The sequence below is a fragment of the Aplidium turbinatum genome, chromosome 9 (assembly GCF_918807975.1).
Source record: "Aplidium turbinatum chromosome 9, kaAplTurb1.1, whole genome shotgun sequence".
Lineage (NCBI taxonomy): Eukaryota > Metazoa > Chordata > Ascidiacea > Aplousobranchia > Polyclinidae > Aplidium > Aplidium turbinatum.
In genome coordinates, this window is record NC_137480.1 from 10,880,236 (window position 1) to 10,899,939 (window position 19,704).

General features: G+C 37.7%; 1 protein-coding gene across 1 annotated transcript in view; it reads right to left on the reverse strand.

The window, feature by feature from the left end:
• Positions 1-18,438, reverse strand: part of LOC145776925 (uncharacterized) — a 53,702-nt gene extending 35,264 nt beyond the window's left edge. The window contains exons 1-3 of the mRNA XM_082588166.1: positions 18,161-18,438; positions 9,078-9,175; positions 8,449-8,565 (exon numbers count right to left, since the gene is read on the reverse strand). Coding sequence (XP_082444292.1) covers positions 8,449-8,565; positions 9,078-9,175; positions 18,161-18,365 — 420 coding nt within the window. The 5' untranslated portion in view covers positions 18,366-18,438. The remainder of the gene's footprint in view (positions 1-8,448; positions 8,566-9,077; positions 9,176-18,160) is intronic.
• Between the last annotated feature and the right edge of the window lie 1,266 nt (positions 18,439-19,704).

The window sequence follows — 19,704 nt, forward strand, 5'->3', positions numbered from 1 at the left end:
GGTGAACAGCTGCTTAGGCCTACTGGGCCTCATCAGCAGGCTGCTACAATGACCACATGGTGAAGACTGATGCAATTTATGACGATTCTTTCTTTTATTTGCTTTCAGTCTGAGCAATTGTCTTCGGTCCTAGCAGTTTCTCACATTTGTACAAGCTTTGAATCACTAATGCCGAACCGATCGCTTCTTCACTGTTTTAAATTTTGTGTTTACAGTTCAAATAACAGTAGTGAACTGTCTGATGGTGGTGTCTTAAAATTAAAAGTCTTTTTACACTATTTCTCCTACTGGAAGATTTGGAGTATTGCAACTTGTTCTTGCTGCTGCAAATCCTAAACGTCAAACGATTGAGATTAAAGTTAAGTTACTCACAAACCATCGCCAAATCGTTTTTTTATATACATAGACGATTTTAAAAACCCATACCCGCTTATTTAGGATAGTTTGCGTGAAATAGACCACAGAACTTTTACAGTCAATGGCTTATTATGCCGTGAGTTTTGTAAGCACTCAAACTCTTTTGTGCATATTCTTTCATCATGACAAAGAACACAAAAACTAGAAGTTTTCTTCATAGCTATCGCGTAGATCTGCTGAATCGGCAGGTGAAGCCAACAAGTCAGATTCTTTTCGAATTTGCAGCATTTAAATGTGGCACCATCAGCTTGTTATGAGTGCACATATTAACCAATGGGAAGTGTCTAAACACGTTTGATAAAGTTAAAGAATTTCAAATGTACATGTACTGTGAAGTATGAAGTATGTGTGAGAGAAAAGCTTCCCATTGAAGAAGTGAGAAAAAATATCTCAAACAGAATCGGCTGATTCATTCTGTACACAGATCGAACGGTATCGATGTACACTTTCGTAAATTATGAAATTACGCCCTTTGCAAGATCAAAGATTTCTACAGGGCAAAGCATTGAGTTTGCTAAAGTGATCTCACACGCTTAAAATATGTCGCTTTAATGGAAAATACAGAAAAGGCGTGTCTCGATTCTCAACAACAACCGCCGATTGCAATCAAAGCTGTAATCCGCTAGGCAAAATCAAACAATGGTAATTTTTGTGAGCGAAAAACGGCTTCATTCGAGGCCACTGAAGCGAATTGCAAAAACAAGTATTTTGTCACTGCTGGTGCTATGCAAGCTTACTTTTCTTCACAGCAGACAAGTTTCAGAAATGATCGCAGTTAAAGATTTTATTAAAGTCTTGCGTTACTTTACGCCAGCAACAAGGCTTTCGTAAAACTCGAAATTCCAGTGATTTAAACTTTTCCACTAGAATGCTTTACCATCAACCAGCATTGCAATTGAATTAAAAAAATTAAACTACCGAAGGTTGATGGTCTCTTGAATGTTTGTGGGAATGTGCGGGTTCATTACTGTACTTGTTTTGGTAAAATGTAATAGGCTAAAATTGAATCACTAAATTCGTATAATCAAGAGTAACTCATGCGAGTTTAGGGGGGGTAGCGAGGTTGATAACTCTTTGGAAGAAACTGTGTCTGCAAAAAGATGAGTAACCCAAACCCAGTAACAATTTTGGTTATACCTTGATGAGTTTGAGTTTTGGTTTTAACAATTGCTGCCCACTTATCGTATATTGAATCAAACATATCCCTAAAGCTGTTTACGTTCTGGTGACTGACGGAACGTGATTGCAAGTTTACAAGATGGCGCCAATGTGATGCAGACTATAGCAGTCTGTGTGAGAATAAAGTGAGTGATGACAGAAAAAAACTTTCTTCACCAAAAAATTGAAGTAATGATAGTGGCAACAAAACTTAATCACGCTTTACTGCATGTAATCACTTTGCCTTCACTGATTTTACATCGACTTGGCATTTCCTTGGCATTCACATGCTAGTTCCATGTTAGTAAATCAGTCCTTTTTTACATTCATTCAACATAAATCAAGTCAAATCAATGTGAACAGGGACTTTTTTGTTTGTCGGTTGATAAATATCTCAACATAACTAAAACAAAATTGAACAAATGTACGCCGAATGTGTGCTTTAAATGTGACATAAAAGTTCCACTTCACATTAAAGTGCAAACAACATCATACAATTCTACCACTATCGTTTTGTGGGTACAAAGTATACACTAATGGCAACACACCGGCCAACGACCCTTTGCTGCAAGGGTCAGCGGTTTTCACTTAAAGGAATCAATCATTCTTTCAAAAATAAACAACTCTTCGTTTTCTGACGTCATTTCACATTCGAGGACTTCGTATTGAGGGCAATATGCGGTGAGCTAAGAATGAGTCAACAAAATTTTTTTGTCGCATCAAGATCCCACTGCCCACTATAAGCAAAGAAGATGCAGTGATAAAATATTTGGAATGATGGTTTTCACCTTTCAAACATGTCAGCAAACACATCTGTCGTTACCATGGCTCGTTAAAAGCAGTTGGTTAGCGTCTGAAAGCAATTCTAAACAGAAATAACTTCGTAATTTGAGATAAAAGTGACTTTAAGCTAAGGTAAGCACCTCTTGTCATAGCAATTCAAACCTGTTTATCAAAATAAAATAACCGAGTCTCATAAAAATCCAGCAAGTCGGTTCTTTTTCATGCGAATATCACTGATTTTATATCTGCTAAGGTTGAATTAATGTAAAGAAAGATATGCTTTGCTGACTAGTAACGAATCAGATGATCGAAATATCACAGTGCACTTGTATACGTGGATTGCACACTTGGTGGTTATAAATTATGTAGCCTACCACAAATTTTTCAACATCTTTCCAATTTTGTTAGGTTGGTTATGGAAGCAAGGAACGGAATATAAATAACAGAATAAAGCGTTACTCTGCGATTTAAATTTCAGCATAAACACACCAAAGTACACATATGAAGCAGAGTGGACAAGGAGTCAGTTATGAAGCATAATTTTAACCAGTATGTTTTTAAGATGTTTTAACATTTTGAACATAGCAGCAAGCATACCACATTTTCAACAAGTGATGTAACAAGTTTGTGTTTTGTTGTGTTTATTTTATCACTTTACACTTCTGAGATGTTGCAGGTTGTAGGCGACATATTTAAGAAGTAAAATGTTGAATAATGTTCAGAGTGCGTTGTCGTATGCTGTGCAAGTCAACGCTCAAATAACTCAAAGAACTGGTTTTTGTTCAAACATATTTTGAAAAAACCAAGTCACTTAAAATACGTTTATCTCAAATCTTCATAAAATACAATACAACAGACTGTGGCCGCTCAATTTTGAAAAATTCAAAGACAGCTGCTTTGTCAAGGTTCTGTGAGCTGATCGATATCAGTGAAACGGAAGAAAGTCACATTCTTATTATATTCACGTGCTTTGCACTACAGCAAATCAATCCTTTGTATATTGATTCAATGTCTGCAAACGTTGATTCAACACAAAAAAGGGCTGATTTTCTGGTTGGAGATGTTTTCCATAAGCCTGTGATTCAATGAAATGTCACGGACTGTTTCAACGATTTCTAATGGCTGATCTTATTCGCATGATTGTATAGCGGAGAAAATATGCTTGCAGCATCAGAAATTGCGTTCTATTTGATCTAATCAACGTTGCTCAATCGATAAAGAAACAATAATCATTCATTTTTTGCCTGTAGGAGCGACGAGAAACCGCGCAACTCAATGTGCGGCAATGTTGTAAAGAAAATATTGTGTCATACTATATGCGCCAAAGTCTTATTTTAACTGAACTTCGATGTTTTTAATTTTAACTGTCCAAATATCGTAGGGAAGAAATTGAAACATGACAAAACTAAATATTTTCAATTTAAAAGCGTATATTTTTGTCACATGAACCTTCCCTAAGTATTGTCGTATTCTTCATGTTTGCGTCATAGAGTTACGCAGGATAACTTTCGATGATGTTCACTGCTGTCACAAAACATAGCAACCAACAGGCTTTTGACAAAAGCTGAAAGTGAACCGTGCTGGCAACTTTATCCATTTTTCATTGAACGGTTAAAGAGAATATGAAAATTTTGCTATGGAAGATATTTTTCAAGAATTTTTACAATTGGAGATATTTGTTCATCTTTTTCTGAATGATTTTTCCAATTACAGCCAGGTGAGTGCTATTTTACACAGCGAGCAAAAAAATGTGAAACAAGCTTACAGCTGGTGCGGGACACGCATCATGAATGATCAATTGACTGCAGATGTTTGACCAAGGCAATGCGACTTTGTCACGGGTTTCTAACATTTCGCACTTACGTTTGTTTACAAAAACATGAAAATGATAACGTCGCATAGAAATAAAACATATACCATAATCCGAACGACATGCAATTAGTCTGGATTTAAAATGAAACTACAATAATTACTGCAAAACGCATTGCTCGTCAGGGATAAGCAGGATAACCTTGCAGCAAAGACGATTGACTTCAAAGAAGACTAATCAGAAACCATGTTAAACTTGCAATGTCATAGGCACTAGCGTACGCAGGGGGGGGCCATTGGGCCATGGCCCCCCCCCCTTAAAAATGTTTTAGTAGTTAACGACGTAGAATAAGGCATTTAATATGTTTTGCATTGCTCTGTCAAAGCAATTAACAATATAGACTAAGCCAATACGAAATACAAGGCCCAATCCACCTATCCCACCCCACGCAGGTATGCCAATGTAGCATAGTGTTCTGAAAGCCTAGTATAGTGAGACAGAAATGGATAAAGTTTAAATTAAAACCATACTGGGAACTGGGATATCATGAAGACGTCTGGGATATCAATGACCAGTGGCGTAGCCAAGGGGGGGGGGGGGGGGGTGGGGGGGGTGGGGGTTACAACCCCCTTTGGCACGCGTGTGACGTCACGATATTGAGAGTGATGCTTTCAGTCTAAAAAAAACTTGCCTAATTTTAAACAAAACTGCATTAACAGAGCGAGTTTTGCCAATACCAAACATTCAAACATCTCAGCCAGGAATTAACAACAAGAAAACATAGAGACTTAGCTTTATTTCCGAAAAATGTCGAAGAAAACATGATCTTATCCTTTTGCTATGCCACCTGACAGCACCATTTTACAGGAATACTCATACCCACATTTTTGTTGAAAATGCTCTCAGAATGCACCAAATTCAAAGTAATTTTTCAAAATTTTCTGGGGGAGGCCCCCCAGACCCCCCGCCGATGGGTGTCGACTTACGCGAAAACGCCGTCGGGCTTCGCCCGCCGGTCGTCAAACCCCCTTTCAAAATTCCTGGCTACGCTACATTCAATGGCCTCCCCCTTGAGAAAATCCTGCGTACGCCACTGGTCATAGGCAGAGGCGGACGTAGAATTTTAACGATTTCTATTTTTTGTTAAGAAAAAAACGCCCTTTTGTTTATAACAGCCAGCATAGGATTACCATATTCAACGTATTTAACGATACCAATTTTCCAATTCGCAATCGCTAAAGCTACTTCGAATGGATTGTGCATTGCAAGTTGCAACTATAGCCAAATGGGGCAAAGAAACTTGGCGACTCCGTTACTTGAAACCAGTCAAGGTGTTAGATAAAAATGTAATCCACAAAAAATATATGGAGGGGTTGGAGGGTATGGTCCAATATTCCCCTCCTGTGTACGCCACTGATCACAGCGCTTAGCATTGTGTCTTGCTTTAAATTAATAAAATACCAAACGATTGGTACCTACATGTAGATTACATTGTCAAGTCCATGAACATTACATGAGGGCAGCGCATAGCAGATTCCAAGCTGTGTGCCTTGTGTAAAAGCGTGCCATGAACTTTACTGAAAGTTCTACATTTTCATTTCAGTACAAAAACTAAACAATTGATCCGATAACGACACTACCCAACTGAAAACTAAACCAGTTTGCAAGGGAAATAAGTATAGCAAAGGTAATTTACAAAGTCTGAAACCGAAAACTCATCTGTGATAATGGTTCACAATATTTTTCTTGCATATTAAAAATATAAAATTGGTCTTGAACTTTGGCAAACTATCAGAATGACTGATTGGAAGCACTTTATATTGTTGATATGAGTTGCTGTTCGTGCAACAATAATAACCCAGAAACCATTTTTCTTCATTTACATAGCATCTTTAAGCGTTTGAATCAGGCACACTCAACACTATTAAATAGATGCAAGACTTGCCCAATTTTTACAAAAATAAATTACAGATACACACCGCAATGGAGCTGTTACATCATTACCTTTGCAGGAAAGTCATTGCTCAAATCCAATAATAGTTTGCAGCAACATGTGGCTATACAGGTTTGATTAGCCAAAGTTGTTGAAACAAAACCATTTTGGAATTGTTCCATGTCTTCGAAAATAGAAAGGATCTTGAACTTGAAGCGTATGACCTTGCGTCATCTTTGAAAAATGCCCGACTAATAGCGCTCAAAACGAAAATACTAAGAATTTTTTTTCTTTTTTGCTGGGAATTTCGTTTCGTTTCGGCAAAAATCGATTCGAACAGCCCAAATCAGTAGCATACTTCTACCGCCCCATGAGGTCAACAGTTGCATTTAAACTGTTTCTTAGTGGTAAAAGAAAAAACAAGCCCAACAAAAATTTATCATCGGATAACTACGGAAATTCAAAACGTCAGTCTTCCAACCCAGCCAACAAACTCAGTCCTTTTTGTATTTAATAAACGAGTAATTTTATTGACTGGAAAGCTCAAAATTGCGCTTCGCAGACCACACAAGCATGGCATCCATGCCATCTGAACATGACACTGAAAAATTCGATTCAAACCGCATCGATTTGACGTTATTAGACGTCATGGAGTTTCCATATGAAAAGGCTCGATTTAAGCCAGAACAGCGTTATCTGAATGTCCTGGATACGTTTAAAGTAAAAAAACTTAATATTTATGTGCTCTGGGTGGCAACACTTGATACAAAGCAAACAAAGATTTGGGCTTCGTCTTTCAACGCAGAGGAACAGTTTCAGCGAGACGAATAAGAATACAAGATATCCCAAAAATTTTGGGTGAACTGGTATCGGCCGTTGTTGTAGACGCCAAGAGATGCAGCGTTTGATCGGATAGAGACTAACGTTAAACTTTTTCACATTATTTCAATCGTGTTCAGCAGTGACTATCATGTCTGAGACTTAATCCATGCACATTGACATTACGGAATTGCCAGTAAATGACTTATGCAACAAATTGCGTGCCATACGCTTCACACGCAAGTCGCGAAAAGAAACATCAGGACATCATGAAAAAACAGGAACAGTTTTGTCAGCGCACTGCAGTCCATTCTGTCTTGCTATTTTAAATAAATGAAAAGGTAATACAGTTTGATGTTTGTTAATACACTACACTAGTGATGCAAGCCGCGCCGCGCCGCGTACGCGGCCGCTTTTGACTTTTTCGCCGCGTGCCGCGCCGCGCCGCGTGGAAGGTTGAAATGACAAAGCCGCGCCGCGCCGCTTGCCGCGTAAACTTTCAAGAAATTAATTTTTCGTAAACGTAAACTTTCAAGAAATTAAACTTTCGTAAACGTAAACTTTCAACTTTTCAAGAATCAGCTATGAAACTTCAAATTTAAATTGGAAACACGGATCAGTTATTTTTCCCTTCGGAAACCCTAAGATGGAAAGCTATGCAAATGCAAATTGCAAATGGCTTGCAGTTGACAGGGTTTTAGGGCTTGCTTGTCAGGGAAGCTGTACGAATGTTTTTGGTTAGTAGCCTAGCTGATAAGCTCAGTTACCAGGCTATAGGCCTAGCGCAACTACCGCATTATTTACTATATCAGTTAGCCCAGTGAGTTCAGGCTATAAGTTTTACTCTTGTGTGTGTAGTTCATATAGCCACTGGCATTATAATTGCATTATTGCTTACAAAAAGTGTTCAAAAGTCCTGATACTGGATCCAGGAACATTCTATTTGTCTTAGTTTGTATTATGTCTTAGAACTTAGATGCATTGCTGATAAGAGAATATGATCTGGTTAGCCTGGCCAATTAGTGCACAACTGTATTGGTACTAGGTTACCAGTTATATGCCATGGATGCTTTTTCCTACAATTGACTTTCTAAACAATAACTCGTTAAAATATTTTTTTTTAATTTTGTAATTTGCGGTGTGCAGTGCGGTGCAGTGTCAAAGTTCCAGATAAATTGCGGTGTGCGGTGCGGTGCGCGGATAGATGAGTCAGTTGCGGTGCGGTGTGCGGATAAAAATTTTGGGTTCGCTGCATCTCTACACTACACCGACTTACTGTACGTCATTAAGTAAACAAATGGCAAAATGTTTCAAAGTAAAGGCAAACCAAAGAACCACGTTTTTATGGATGGTGTATTTTTCCGCTTAATTAAGAGATAAGAAAAATAACCCTAATTTAACGTGGTTCCGCGTAGCATAAACTAACTCATAAGACATGCGCTCAATCTTGCGCAGGTGGGTGCAACAATTTTGTAACTCACACAAAATACAGATAGCCACTTATTTTGCACTGACCAAGCCACCTTACCGCCATTGAAGTTAGTGCCTCGCAGTTGACGTCTTCCGCTAGCAAGCCGTGTGCTGACAGTGATGGAGAAACAGGACACATTTCACTACTTGACACTTTTCGTCCATACATTGCACTCTGAAAAAGTAGTTCAACATGAGAGTGATATTGACGATCGACTCCTGGTACAAATAAACTGACTTTCAACCAGGGTTTTCTGCTTTTGTGATGCAAAACAATGAATAACTGATGTACTTGAAATGTACAAACCAGTTCACGGGCGGCTAGCTAGCTAGCGATACTGTTTTGATATGAAATCTCAAATTTATACTTCACTTTGTTACGATATGGATCCAAAAATTTTGTTTGGTACGATTCTCAGGTTTACTTAGAATTTTACTTAGACTAAAGGTTTGGATTTATACATGTACATTATACAACCCTCACCTAACAAACGTAAACCCTAAACCAAATAGATTAAGTTAGGCAAGATAATAAGACAATAATAAGTCAATAAGACAACGTCGCGTCGTTAACACTAAATAATGATCTACATTCTACAGTATTTGAATAAAAACCTTCTTATGACCCCAATTGGATAAAACAACCAGTTAAAGCTTTTAGTGAATTGTGTTTGATGTAAGTCATACCTGTATAGTTATAGTAGTCATAACCGGACATTGTATCCTCAGGTATCCACCTTCACAGGCACTTTCGGTTTCATTCTTAATGATTGACTGGATGTAACCTGAATGTAAAAACAACGTAAAGTGACTTAATCTCAACGTATTTAGTAAATTCGCGCTACACATTTCAAACTCCTGTGAAATTCAAGCTGAGAGCTCCAAATAAGCTTTCCCACAATCAATCAAATTAGTTTCTGGCAAATGAAATTGACTGCTGGCATAAAACATATTTAAGGCATGTCTCTGACATGCACACAGCATCAGTCAAACAATGAAAAGTTTTGGTAAACTCGTTGGCATGTCTAAATTAATATTTATTAACAATAATAACTAACAAAACACCAATAAAAAGAGCAAATGTATCAGTGCAGGTATTTTCTCAGCACAAGAAATGACAGCATTAGTGTTGGTAAGTAGGCTAGAGTAGGTAGCCTACACGTCACAAGTTAATGGGTTTGAATAAAAAGGTTTCCATTGATGTTGTGGCTCATGAAAGAGCTGGAAATGTATGAATTCAACTGATCATTGTACGCAGTCGAATCGACAAGTATGTTTGATAGCTGTTGAAGGTAAAGTTTTGGCAGGCCAGCAAATCAGTCCTACCTTAATATATTGATTCAATGTCTGCAGATTCAACGTTTGCCGTGTACATTCTGATTGATAACGTTTTCTTTTTGTGGACGAAATATGGTTAAATAAACAACACTAATATTTTATGACATACAGTAACTGTGAAAAATCATGCATTTTCTGAAAGGCATGTGCATTTTTGAACGTTTTCTGCGCGTGCTCGACAAAGCAACCTTTCATGACCTGCTGCAGCTGGCGCCACGACGATATTCATTACCGGTAGTGGTGCTTTGATGTATCCGCAAATGTGACCATTTTGACGGAAAAGTGTACAGGTCAGTTATGAGTTCATGACATTACCATCTTCACTGCAAACAAGGAAAGCACAAAAACGAATGAGGCTTTCCAACGTCTGCACACGTTGAATCAATGTAAAAGCGACAGATTTTGCTGTCTAGCAACCATCAAAAAGTGGCTTTTGACATCGCTGGGCTGTTGCGCATTTCCAAAACACAAAACTACAAGCCGCGTTTGGTTTTTGAGTGAATTATTAGTCAAAGAGTTGAATCGAAGTAATGTAGTTACATTTCTAATCATACTTGGTGTTGCAGGCTGAAATACACTCGGGCAGCTTGTTGCTCTGTTTCATAGCTTTGTTTGGGAAAATATACGCTACGTATTGCTCCAGCACTGCGGTCAAAAAAGCAGTCCAATAAGCACTAAGTCAAACGTATACAACTTCTATCAATTTTTAACGTCAGTTGTTATGTCCTCTAAATGTGTTGCAGAAATTAGAAAAATTGCAACTTTTATTGCATGCAAAAAGATAGTGCAACTACTGTAGATAGGCTAACTGCTAGATAACTAACTTGTAACTGCAGAGAATTTTCCATTCAAATTAAATCATTGTTGAAGATGGCTCTATCACATTAATATTGCTAGTTTTAGACTTATTGAGTCAAAAACAAAGCCAAGTTTTATGACTGCTTTGCAGATTGCAGAAAGTCTCAGAGTCATGCATTGCATAAGTTCCGGAGTATATGCCATGTGCAGTAAAATGTAGCAGTTGTTGAACAGTTTTATTTTTTCGACCTGCAGCGTCAGTGCCATTCAAAGGTCACATACTTTGTTTAGCCATAACGAGAAAACCCGCAGCTAAAAGCACTTAATCAATCTTAAAATCACATTAACGCTTCAACGCTTCTTGCCTATTATGACGTTTCATTTCAAGAAACAACAATCAAGAATCCAGGCTGAATTTTCAAAACATAGAATTCACTTATTGATAGGTATGAGTATGACATCTTAGACAAAGCGACAATGCTTCGTTGCCAAGATTTCTATTTGAAGTTATTGTTGTTTCGTTTCCTTTTACCGCAAAATAGCTGATGTTGCATCAACAAAATAACAAAAAAGGCTGAACAAAAACGTTACAGCATTGTTCAGCAAAGCAAAAACGGAGGCCAATGCCAGTACAAAGTCTTGATAGGTTGAAATTGAGGCAAAGAATTACCTCCCAAGATGCTTCTTACGACCAACCAGCAAAAGTTGCGTCTCTTGAATGGAAGGTTAAAGCGACGCAAAAATTTCAACCTTTGTAAAGGAGAAGTCAATTAGGTACCAACAAAATAACGTCAAATAACGCAATTTAATTCAAGTAAAAAGATCTGGCAAAAAGAAATCAAGAAAAATCTGACAAAACCGCCAACGTTCACGCCAAATTTGCATAAACGGAAGAAATTAGTGAAGCGTATAGCAAAATCAGATCGAAATGCCAGTTTCCTCAGTGTGAGCCAGCAAATCACTCCCTTTTTTTACAATAAATCATGGTCGGTAGACGTTCAATAAATGCAATCAACGACATATTTGCTGGCTAGAAATCCACACATTCTACGTATACTTTGTATCGACAGAAAGTCATTGCGAATTGGAATATGTAGCTCATACGGGAAGTTGTGACAAGACGGTTGTCATTTGTCAACGCAGCAAAAGATCTAATACTTTTCAGCAGCAAGACGTCAAGCGCTTCATCATCCTTCATGGAAAACGCAAAAAAGGCGTGTGATTATCACAATCTCAGTAAATAACAGCGACATTTTCACAATCGTTTCAACTTTTGCTTATATTCCAACCAACGGCGTTTATGATTGTTTCATCGACAAAGCACTGTATGGTAAAATCCAACATTTTACAGTAAAACAGTGAAAACACTTGAACAACCTTAACAAAGAGGTATCTTGGGATCAATAATGCAGGGTTGGTTTTGATTGTATCTAGCACTAGTTGCAACGTTCATCTGATGAAAGTGAAAGTAAAAGCAAAGACAAATAAGTTGATTTATTGCTTCACTGACGTTTCCCGATAATTGTCCTGATGAACAGCCAAACTTTTCAGCATTCGGTTAATTGTATTTACCTTGTGCGAGACCAAGCACATAAACACGATATACAATATACATACAACTGTTGATAAAGCCATTTTAGCTATCATTCATTTGAAAAAACAGTACATTTTTTAGAAAACTACACAACATTTGAAACTGGATGTTGGAGGGCGATGGAAACTACAAAAAACAAGTTGTATTTTGTTACAGTGAGTGACACAAAGCATAGGAAAAATGTGAACCACCCAATTGACCCCGCTGCATTTCCGTTCAAGAGCTGTTTGTCGTGTATTAGTTTACAGAACACTTGAAGCTTTTCTCTTGTTTGTTTTTCGTCTTGACGTAATGAATAGACATACCAAGTCCCGTTGTCATTGTGTGTACAAAAAATCTTAAACAGAAAAAGTAACTGAAATAGAAAAACGAGTCTACTAGCAACAAGTACGCAAATTGCAGAAATTCAACTGAAAATATCTGATTGTCCGCAGCGATGCCAGGAAACTGAAAAAAATACAATATTCCGCAATAAAATGTATCTCTACTTAGTGCAACGGCGTTTGAACAAATTATGGTACATTTGTGTCGCAAAAACTCAGATTTCAATCAAACCTCCGACAAATGAAGACTGTAACATAAACATTAGGAATATGTACGTCGTTTCAATATCACATTGTATTCAATGAGTGAAACGGGAATGGACCTCGTCAGCAGAATTATCCGCGATGGAATCAATTTATCGGTGAACGTGTTCGACGGTGTGAGAAATGAAATCGATTATGAATACTGAATTAAGCAAGTGCGAAAAGATTAGAAGTCTGAAATTACGTAAACGATTGGAACAGCGATATCGCTGGCATGTTGTGCCAGACAGAAAATAGAAATTAGAAAAGCCACGAATGACAGACGTACGGTACAAATTATCTCAACAAACCAATTTCATACATAAAGTTATACTGTACCGATATTACAGTAGACAACGCCAATAACTAGCCATAACGTGCTAATAATACAAACAGTACGATTATTGAGTCTATATTTTCCTTTTACAAACAGCCTAGTCAAACAGCAGTTTTTATCAGTTCATCCAAGTCTAACGTTATATATTAAACAGTCATATACTGAAGACGGGGTACCAACAACACTGCTACGCTACCATGCTCTAAGCTAGGTCACTGTCCGATAAAGAACGTACAAGACAAAATCAATAAAAAGGTTTCATTGAAGTAAGGCAATGTTTTCGAAATTGCTGGACAAGGAAGATTAATTAGTGAAACAGGTCAAGTGTGATCTGCGGACAGCGATATTCCAATCTCTAAACTAAAATACATGTTCAAAATGAAATACATCACGTAGGCTGCACAGCAACCATTGCGAATTGAAAGCAACGACAAGACATGGTAACTCAATTAAGAGAGCATGTTCTGGGCCTCATGATTTCACCAGCCATGTGCCCAAACAAGCATGGATGAAAATTAAGCCATGAGCATGAATATCAGATTAAACGTTATTTTGGATGCTGAAGGCTTACATCATTTATGGAAGTTAATGCTATGTTACACTTTAAAAGTTTAACTTTAAAAGATACCCACTTACACAATCTAGGAAAAAAATATGGTATTAATTTTGATGGCTAAGAAGATTGGGTATAATTTTATGGAGCTAATCTTATTGTTTCATGTTAGTTTTTGAGGAATAAAACCTATACAAAAGACTATTTAACAATCGATCCAAAGCAGGTGACTGGGTATCTCTTCATATGTTTTATACATATCATAATCTATGAGCAAATATGAACATGATAATGCAAGACTAACATTTTATCGAAGCCAAATAAAAAACAAACAGTACACTGTCAAACATCAACTCCCAACGTACCGTATCATCTCAAACTTTCTCGTTTTTTTCTTCGGGTTAAATGCAAGCTAGGCTACCAATGATGTTGAAAATAATAACCAGCTTTACTCGTTTCGCCAGTCAGCACGATTGACTTAATCAAAGAGCCAGATTTATCACATCAACTATAAGTATTATTCACTCGTATTTATTGAATAACCGCATGCTTTTTTTTTCGGTGGCTCCACAGTGTAGCTTCCCAATGAACAAACATATTATGTGATGTCTTCTGTTATTGTACATTGAAATGAATCTGGAACTATACCGAAATAAACTTGATCGATTGTACATTGATGTGATATAACGCTAGTCAACAATGAACCAGCAAAAGCAAATCCAATTTTAAAGGCGGATGACAGCCGCTTAGAAAGCTGAGGTAGCTAAGAGTCCTTTCATTCACAACGCGAATGTCTGTTGAGAAAGGTATGTAAAATCTGAAAGTTATGCCATTGCTACACTAGCACGTTGAGAATCAAGAAACACATTGAAGGAAAACGCAGAGCAGAAGTATAGTAAACTGAAAGATTTTGCAGTTCACACATTTCTAATGCCTATCTCTATCTTACAATATAAACTTGAGATTTCATGTTTTGTGTCTGAAATGTTTCTGGCAATGGTGTTGCACAACGTATTTGATGGGTACCGGTACTAATTGAGTATGCGGTATAATCTCAAGACTTCAGATGTTATTTTGGCATGCGATCAACATTCTTCAAACATAACTTGCCTGGTTAATAGTTTGGTATTATTGAGTTAGGCTTCATCGATAAATAACCCAAACCATAAACTAAATACACGGCGACCTTTATCGCTATGGCTAAGCTAATCAGATTGAAGGAGTAAAATGGCAGAGAGATTGCAAACCAATCATGCATTAGCCTACTGTTTTAAGATCGCATACCACAAGAACACCTGTTGATTGCAGCCAGCTTGCATTTTGCACCTGGATTGCACACACAACAGAGCAATGTCATTTTTATCAATGCGAAAGCACAGGTTTCTAAAAAGCAACAGGATTGTTAATCCTTCCACAAATTTCAACATGTACTGTAGATTTTAGACTCCAAAAATCCAGAGAAGCTAGCTCTCAGCAAAATCCATCATTTCCACACATTGATTGAACGTTTGCAGACGTTGAATCAATGTAAAAATGACGGATTTTGCTGTCCCAAGTATTTTTGACCAGAGTGAAACCAACTTGCATGAACTACGCCTTTCAATAAAAAGCAGTTCCCAAAACAGCATTTTTGCTGGAAACAAAACAGGTTCTCTCAACCAAAGGAGCGTGCGTAATCGTCGTTCACAACTATCAGACATCAAGAAAACCGTGCAGCATCAAAACGCTTGATGAAATCGATCACATTATTGTCATGCACCTCCATTGCCAAAATTTGTGACAGTAAAACATTTTTCTGTCTGTAAACAAGGTCACAGAAGTCAGCAACAAATGCAGTATTGTTCGAAATATTTTGACAGTGTTGATGCGAACATGCCTTGTTCTTTGATGTCAAGGCTACCTGTTACCTACCATTCAAGGCAACTCAATTTATCTTTATTCTATCAGGAGTAGAAAAACAACTCGTAACTGTATTGCAAGCATGCACCTAGCCGGAAAATCAGTCTTTTATCACATTGCTTTTACGTCTGCAGACATCGAAACCATGTAAAAATAGACTGATTTTCCAGTTGGGAGGTGATATGGGCAATTAGAACATTCGTCTTGTTCATAGAACATGTTGAACTATTCAACTTCAAAAACGGCAATGGAAATCACACGGTGGAGGCAAATTGACTGACAATCCTAAAGTTTTAGTACGAAACGCTATTTAAAGAACCAAACTTTTCAGATTATTAATAGCTAATACAACTATCCACACATTGCTTCGACGTAGGGTTTGCGTTGCATCGACTTAATAAATGTAGTGTTTGCTGGTCGAGGTAATCCAAAGCACTTCAATGGGCCCTAATCCCTCATTAGCTTGAGTTCCCTTCACTTTCCCACGTTGTAATCCAGCAGTCACAAACAAAATACCAAAGTCGTTGTTTTGTGCGGATTCAAACGCAACGTGCGTTGAGAAAAACCAAAAAAATAAATTTCATTTGCTTTTCATTCTACAACACAGCAAGGAAAAATCTCTCTTGACTTATCATTTTCTTACAAAACGACTTACAGCTACCGCAAAATGACTTGAGACCTCGATCATTTTCACACGTTTTTAATTGCAATAAGTATTAAACCATTGTGTATTGCATAAAAGGCAATTGTTTCACTCAAATCAATTATGATTATGATGTATAATACGTACACAATGGGCTATTAGCAAGAAAATGTTACTGTAGAATTGCTTTGGGCATTTTATTAGAATAAAATAGTGATGAGAATTCAGAGGAAGTTCTGGGAGAATCATAGTTAATTTGAAAGCATAAGAGAATCCAAAGTAAAAGTTTTCAGAGGTGAGTAAATATTTTTGTAGTAAACTTGTCATGCCTGGAAAGTACACTAGTAATGAAGAGAAGGCTCGTATTCTTGCATGGAGGCAGGAAAATGTGCCAATAAAAGTCATATGCAAACGAAGTGGAAGAGGAAAAGCAACCATTATGAGGCTCTTGGCTGCAGCCAAAAATCTTTCATGCAGAACAGTTCCCAAGCATAAGTTTGGTGGAGGAAGAAGAAAAAAAACATCTAAACAAACTGACACCATCATGAAACGAGAACTACAAAAAAACCCTCGTTTAACAGCATTAGGCCTGCAAGATCTTCATCCAGATCTGCTGCAGCATGTAAAAATCCGGACAGTTCAGCACCGCCTCCAAAAGGACTTGGATCTTCCAAGCCGTAAAGCTGCCAAAAAGCCTCTTATCAATGAGCGGATGAAAAAACAACGGCTAGCATTTGCTAAGAAATATGCCCATTGGACCACTGAACAATGGAGAAAAGTAATGTTCTCTGATGAGAGCAACTTTCAGGTCTTTAAGATGGGGTCTACTACGGTGCGGCGTCCAAGGTCATCTGATCGTTTTGATCCTCGATATACGGTTCCGACTGTTAAACACCCACAGTCAGTCATGCTGTGGGGAAGTTTTTGTGGAGAGAAGGGAAGGGGAGGCCTGTACTTTCTTCCAAAAAACAAAAAAATGAACGCTGATCTCTATATGCAAGTTTTGGAGGAGCATATGCTCAATTTCTTCCACATTCATGGCTCCGAGGTGTTCATGCATGATAGTGCACCCTGCCACAAAGCCAAAAAAGTAACAAGATTCCTTGAACAGCAACAGATAAATGTTCTTGAATGGCCTGGCAACAGCCCGGATTTAAATCCCATCGAAAATTGCTGGCACAAAATGAAGAGAACAATGGCCGAAAAAAAAACTCCTAACCTGGATACTCTTAAAGAGCTGAAAAAAGTGTGGTGCCTGGAATTGACACCGGATTATTTTAGAAGTTTAAGCGACTCTATGCCCAAACGCTTGCAAATGGTTATCAAAAACAAGGGCAATATGACAAAATATTAACAAAAGTGACTATTTTTAATAAAAGCGTTTATAACAAATAAACCTGTGTTTTTCTTTAAAAATAAGGTAGGTCTCAAGTCATTTTGCGGTAGCTGTATTTATTCCTTTTCTAAAGCAACACGCATTTCTAATGGCTGCTTACAAGCAATGGCTGCTTATTCTTCAGCAACGTCCCAGACTGCAAACCAGCACTTTACGGTACGATTGTAATTCAATGTTTACAAACGTTGAATCGATGAAGAAAAGGACTGATTTTCTGGCTGAAATCATACATACAAAGACAGGCGCGAATCTAAGAGTTTTTTTCGGGGGGGGGCCAGAGAATTTGAAAATCAATTAAAAAGAAAGAAAAAGCTAAACAGATGTGAACAATGATACTACGACATATACGATATGCTAGAAAATAGACATTAAAACAACCATTTTCATCAATTGTGATGCCGAGGGAGTAATATCAGCTGTTTAGAAGCATATCAAACCATTTGATGCGGAAACATACAATTTTTCACAAAATTTCGGGGGGGGCGGGCCCCCTGGGCCCCCCCCATAAATCCGCGCCTGTACAAAGACTAAGATTGATTAGCCAAGAAAAATAGCAAGTTTTTCAAGCTGATCAAATATTATGAAACATAACATAAGTCTATATAAAACTAAGAAACTGCTTCTCCAAAGGGCAATGCACTGTTACCTGTGTAGTAGTCGGCAGTAGTTCCCGCAAATGATTGCAGCAGCAAGAAAAATATGGACAAGCGACTTAAACTTGAGACGTAAACCATGGACCGTTTTCTTCTTCCATTGCAAGAGACTAATAACTCATAACTCTCCAGTAAATATCCGCATGTTTTAGCATGGTCGTATCTTTCGCTGTTAGAAGTGGAATCGTCACTACGCATTGTCGTCAGCTGTCGAAAAATAGAGCCCGTTCTGTCGCCATGCACTGGTCGTCTTCAAGGATAAATTTACAAATTGCTTATATGCAGTTTTCATTAACTGTTTGTAGCAGCAGCAGCCTACGCTGACAATATTTTTTCCTATAGATACTGTGAAGAAAAGTCGTATTTGTATACAAGTACATTGCACAATCAAAAACACAAACTTTGAAGTGGAGCACCAACCATTCCGGGCGCAAGTCGCCCATTCCCTCACGTCAAGCTTCGTTTATGCTGGATGTGGTAGGCCAGTTATTGGAGGTCTTTACAATATGGCATATTTTAGGCTATTCTGTATCACCGTCTGCTTTCACTTTAACGTTGTTGACGCAACAAAAGCTCAACCACTCAATAAAATAACCCTGAGTGCTTTGCATCCTGTGCCCGCCAAAGACTTAACAGATAACTTAATCTCATCTAAGATTTTAGAAAGTCAACCTTGCGCGCATTTTCAAACACCTGTGCAAGTCAACGTAGATCAAAAACCGGTTAGAGGACAAAGACATAGGCCAGGAGGAAAGTGTGCTAAGTGGTTTCGGATTGAAACTAAAAACACACATGAAATATAAAAATAAAAAACCGACTAACATAACACGGACCTGATGAATACGAAGCAGAGAAAGGGTAGAATTTATTGCTTTTCGAAAAAGCAACCAGATATAACCTCAAAGTAAATGAACTAAAATCACAAATGACTACCGTTTGGGCCTTGATAAAGGCTATTTAAATTATGCCATTGTATCTTTGTACAAAATAATTGCTACTCTCATGCACTTCATTGGTTTTCTATAGACATTTTGAACTGCAGCTCAGCTTTTTCTTTTCAAAACCTGTCATTTAAATATAACCTGCATGAAAAAAACATTTCCACTCCCTTCACAGAGCCACTTATACCTTTAAAGATTGTGATATCCGTTTTATAAATAATGGTCAGTTTCACTTCTCACCCAGCACCTGAACAAGAAAGGTGAAACTCTCAAATTTGCTCCACTTACTCTACCAAGGATCATATTTCATAAATAGTGTGCAAATGTTGTTAAAATATAATGTACCAGTAGTTATATTATTATGCGTTAACAACTCAACGCAAATCAATGCGACATGCAAAAATGTAAAGTCTGAAATATTTTGTGTTACAACTTTTTCATCGTCAGAGTAAACACAGTAATGAAATGTTGTAGCATTCGAGTTACAATGTACAAAGTGGCAATTGCTTGAAAAGATGAAAAAAAAACTATAGAAATTGAAGGAAGTTTGCCAGAACAAGCTAAACCGATTCGCAATTCTTTATCTCAACGTGGCA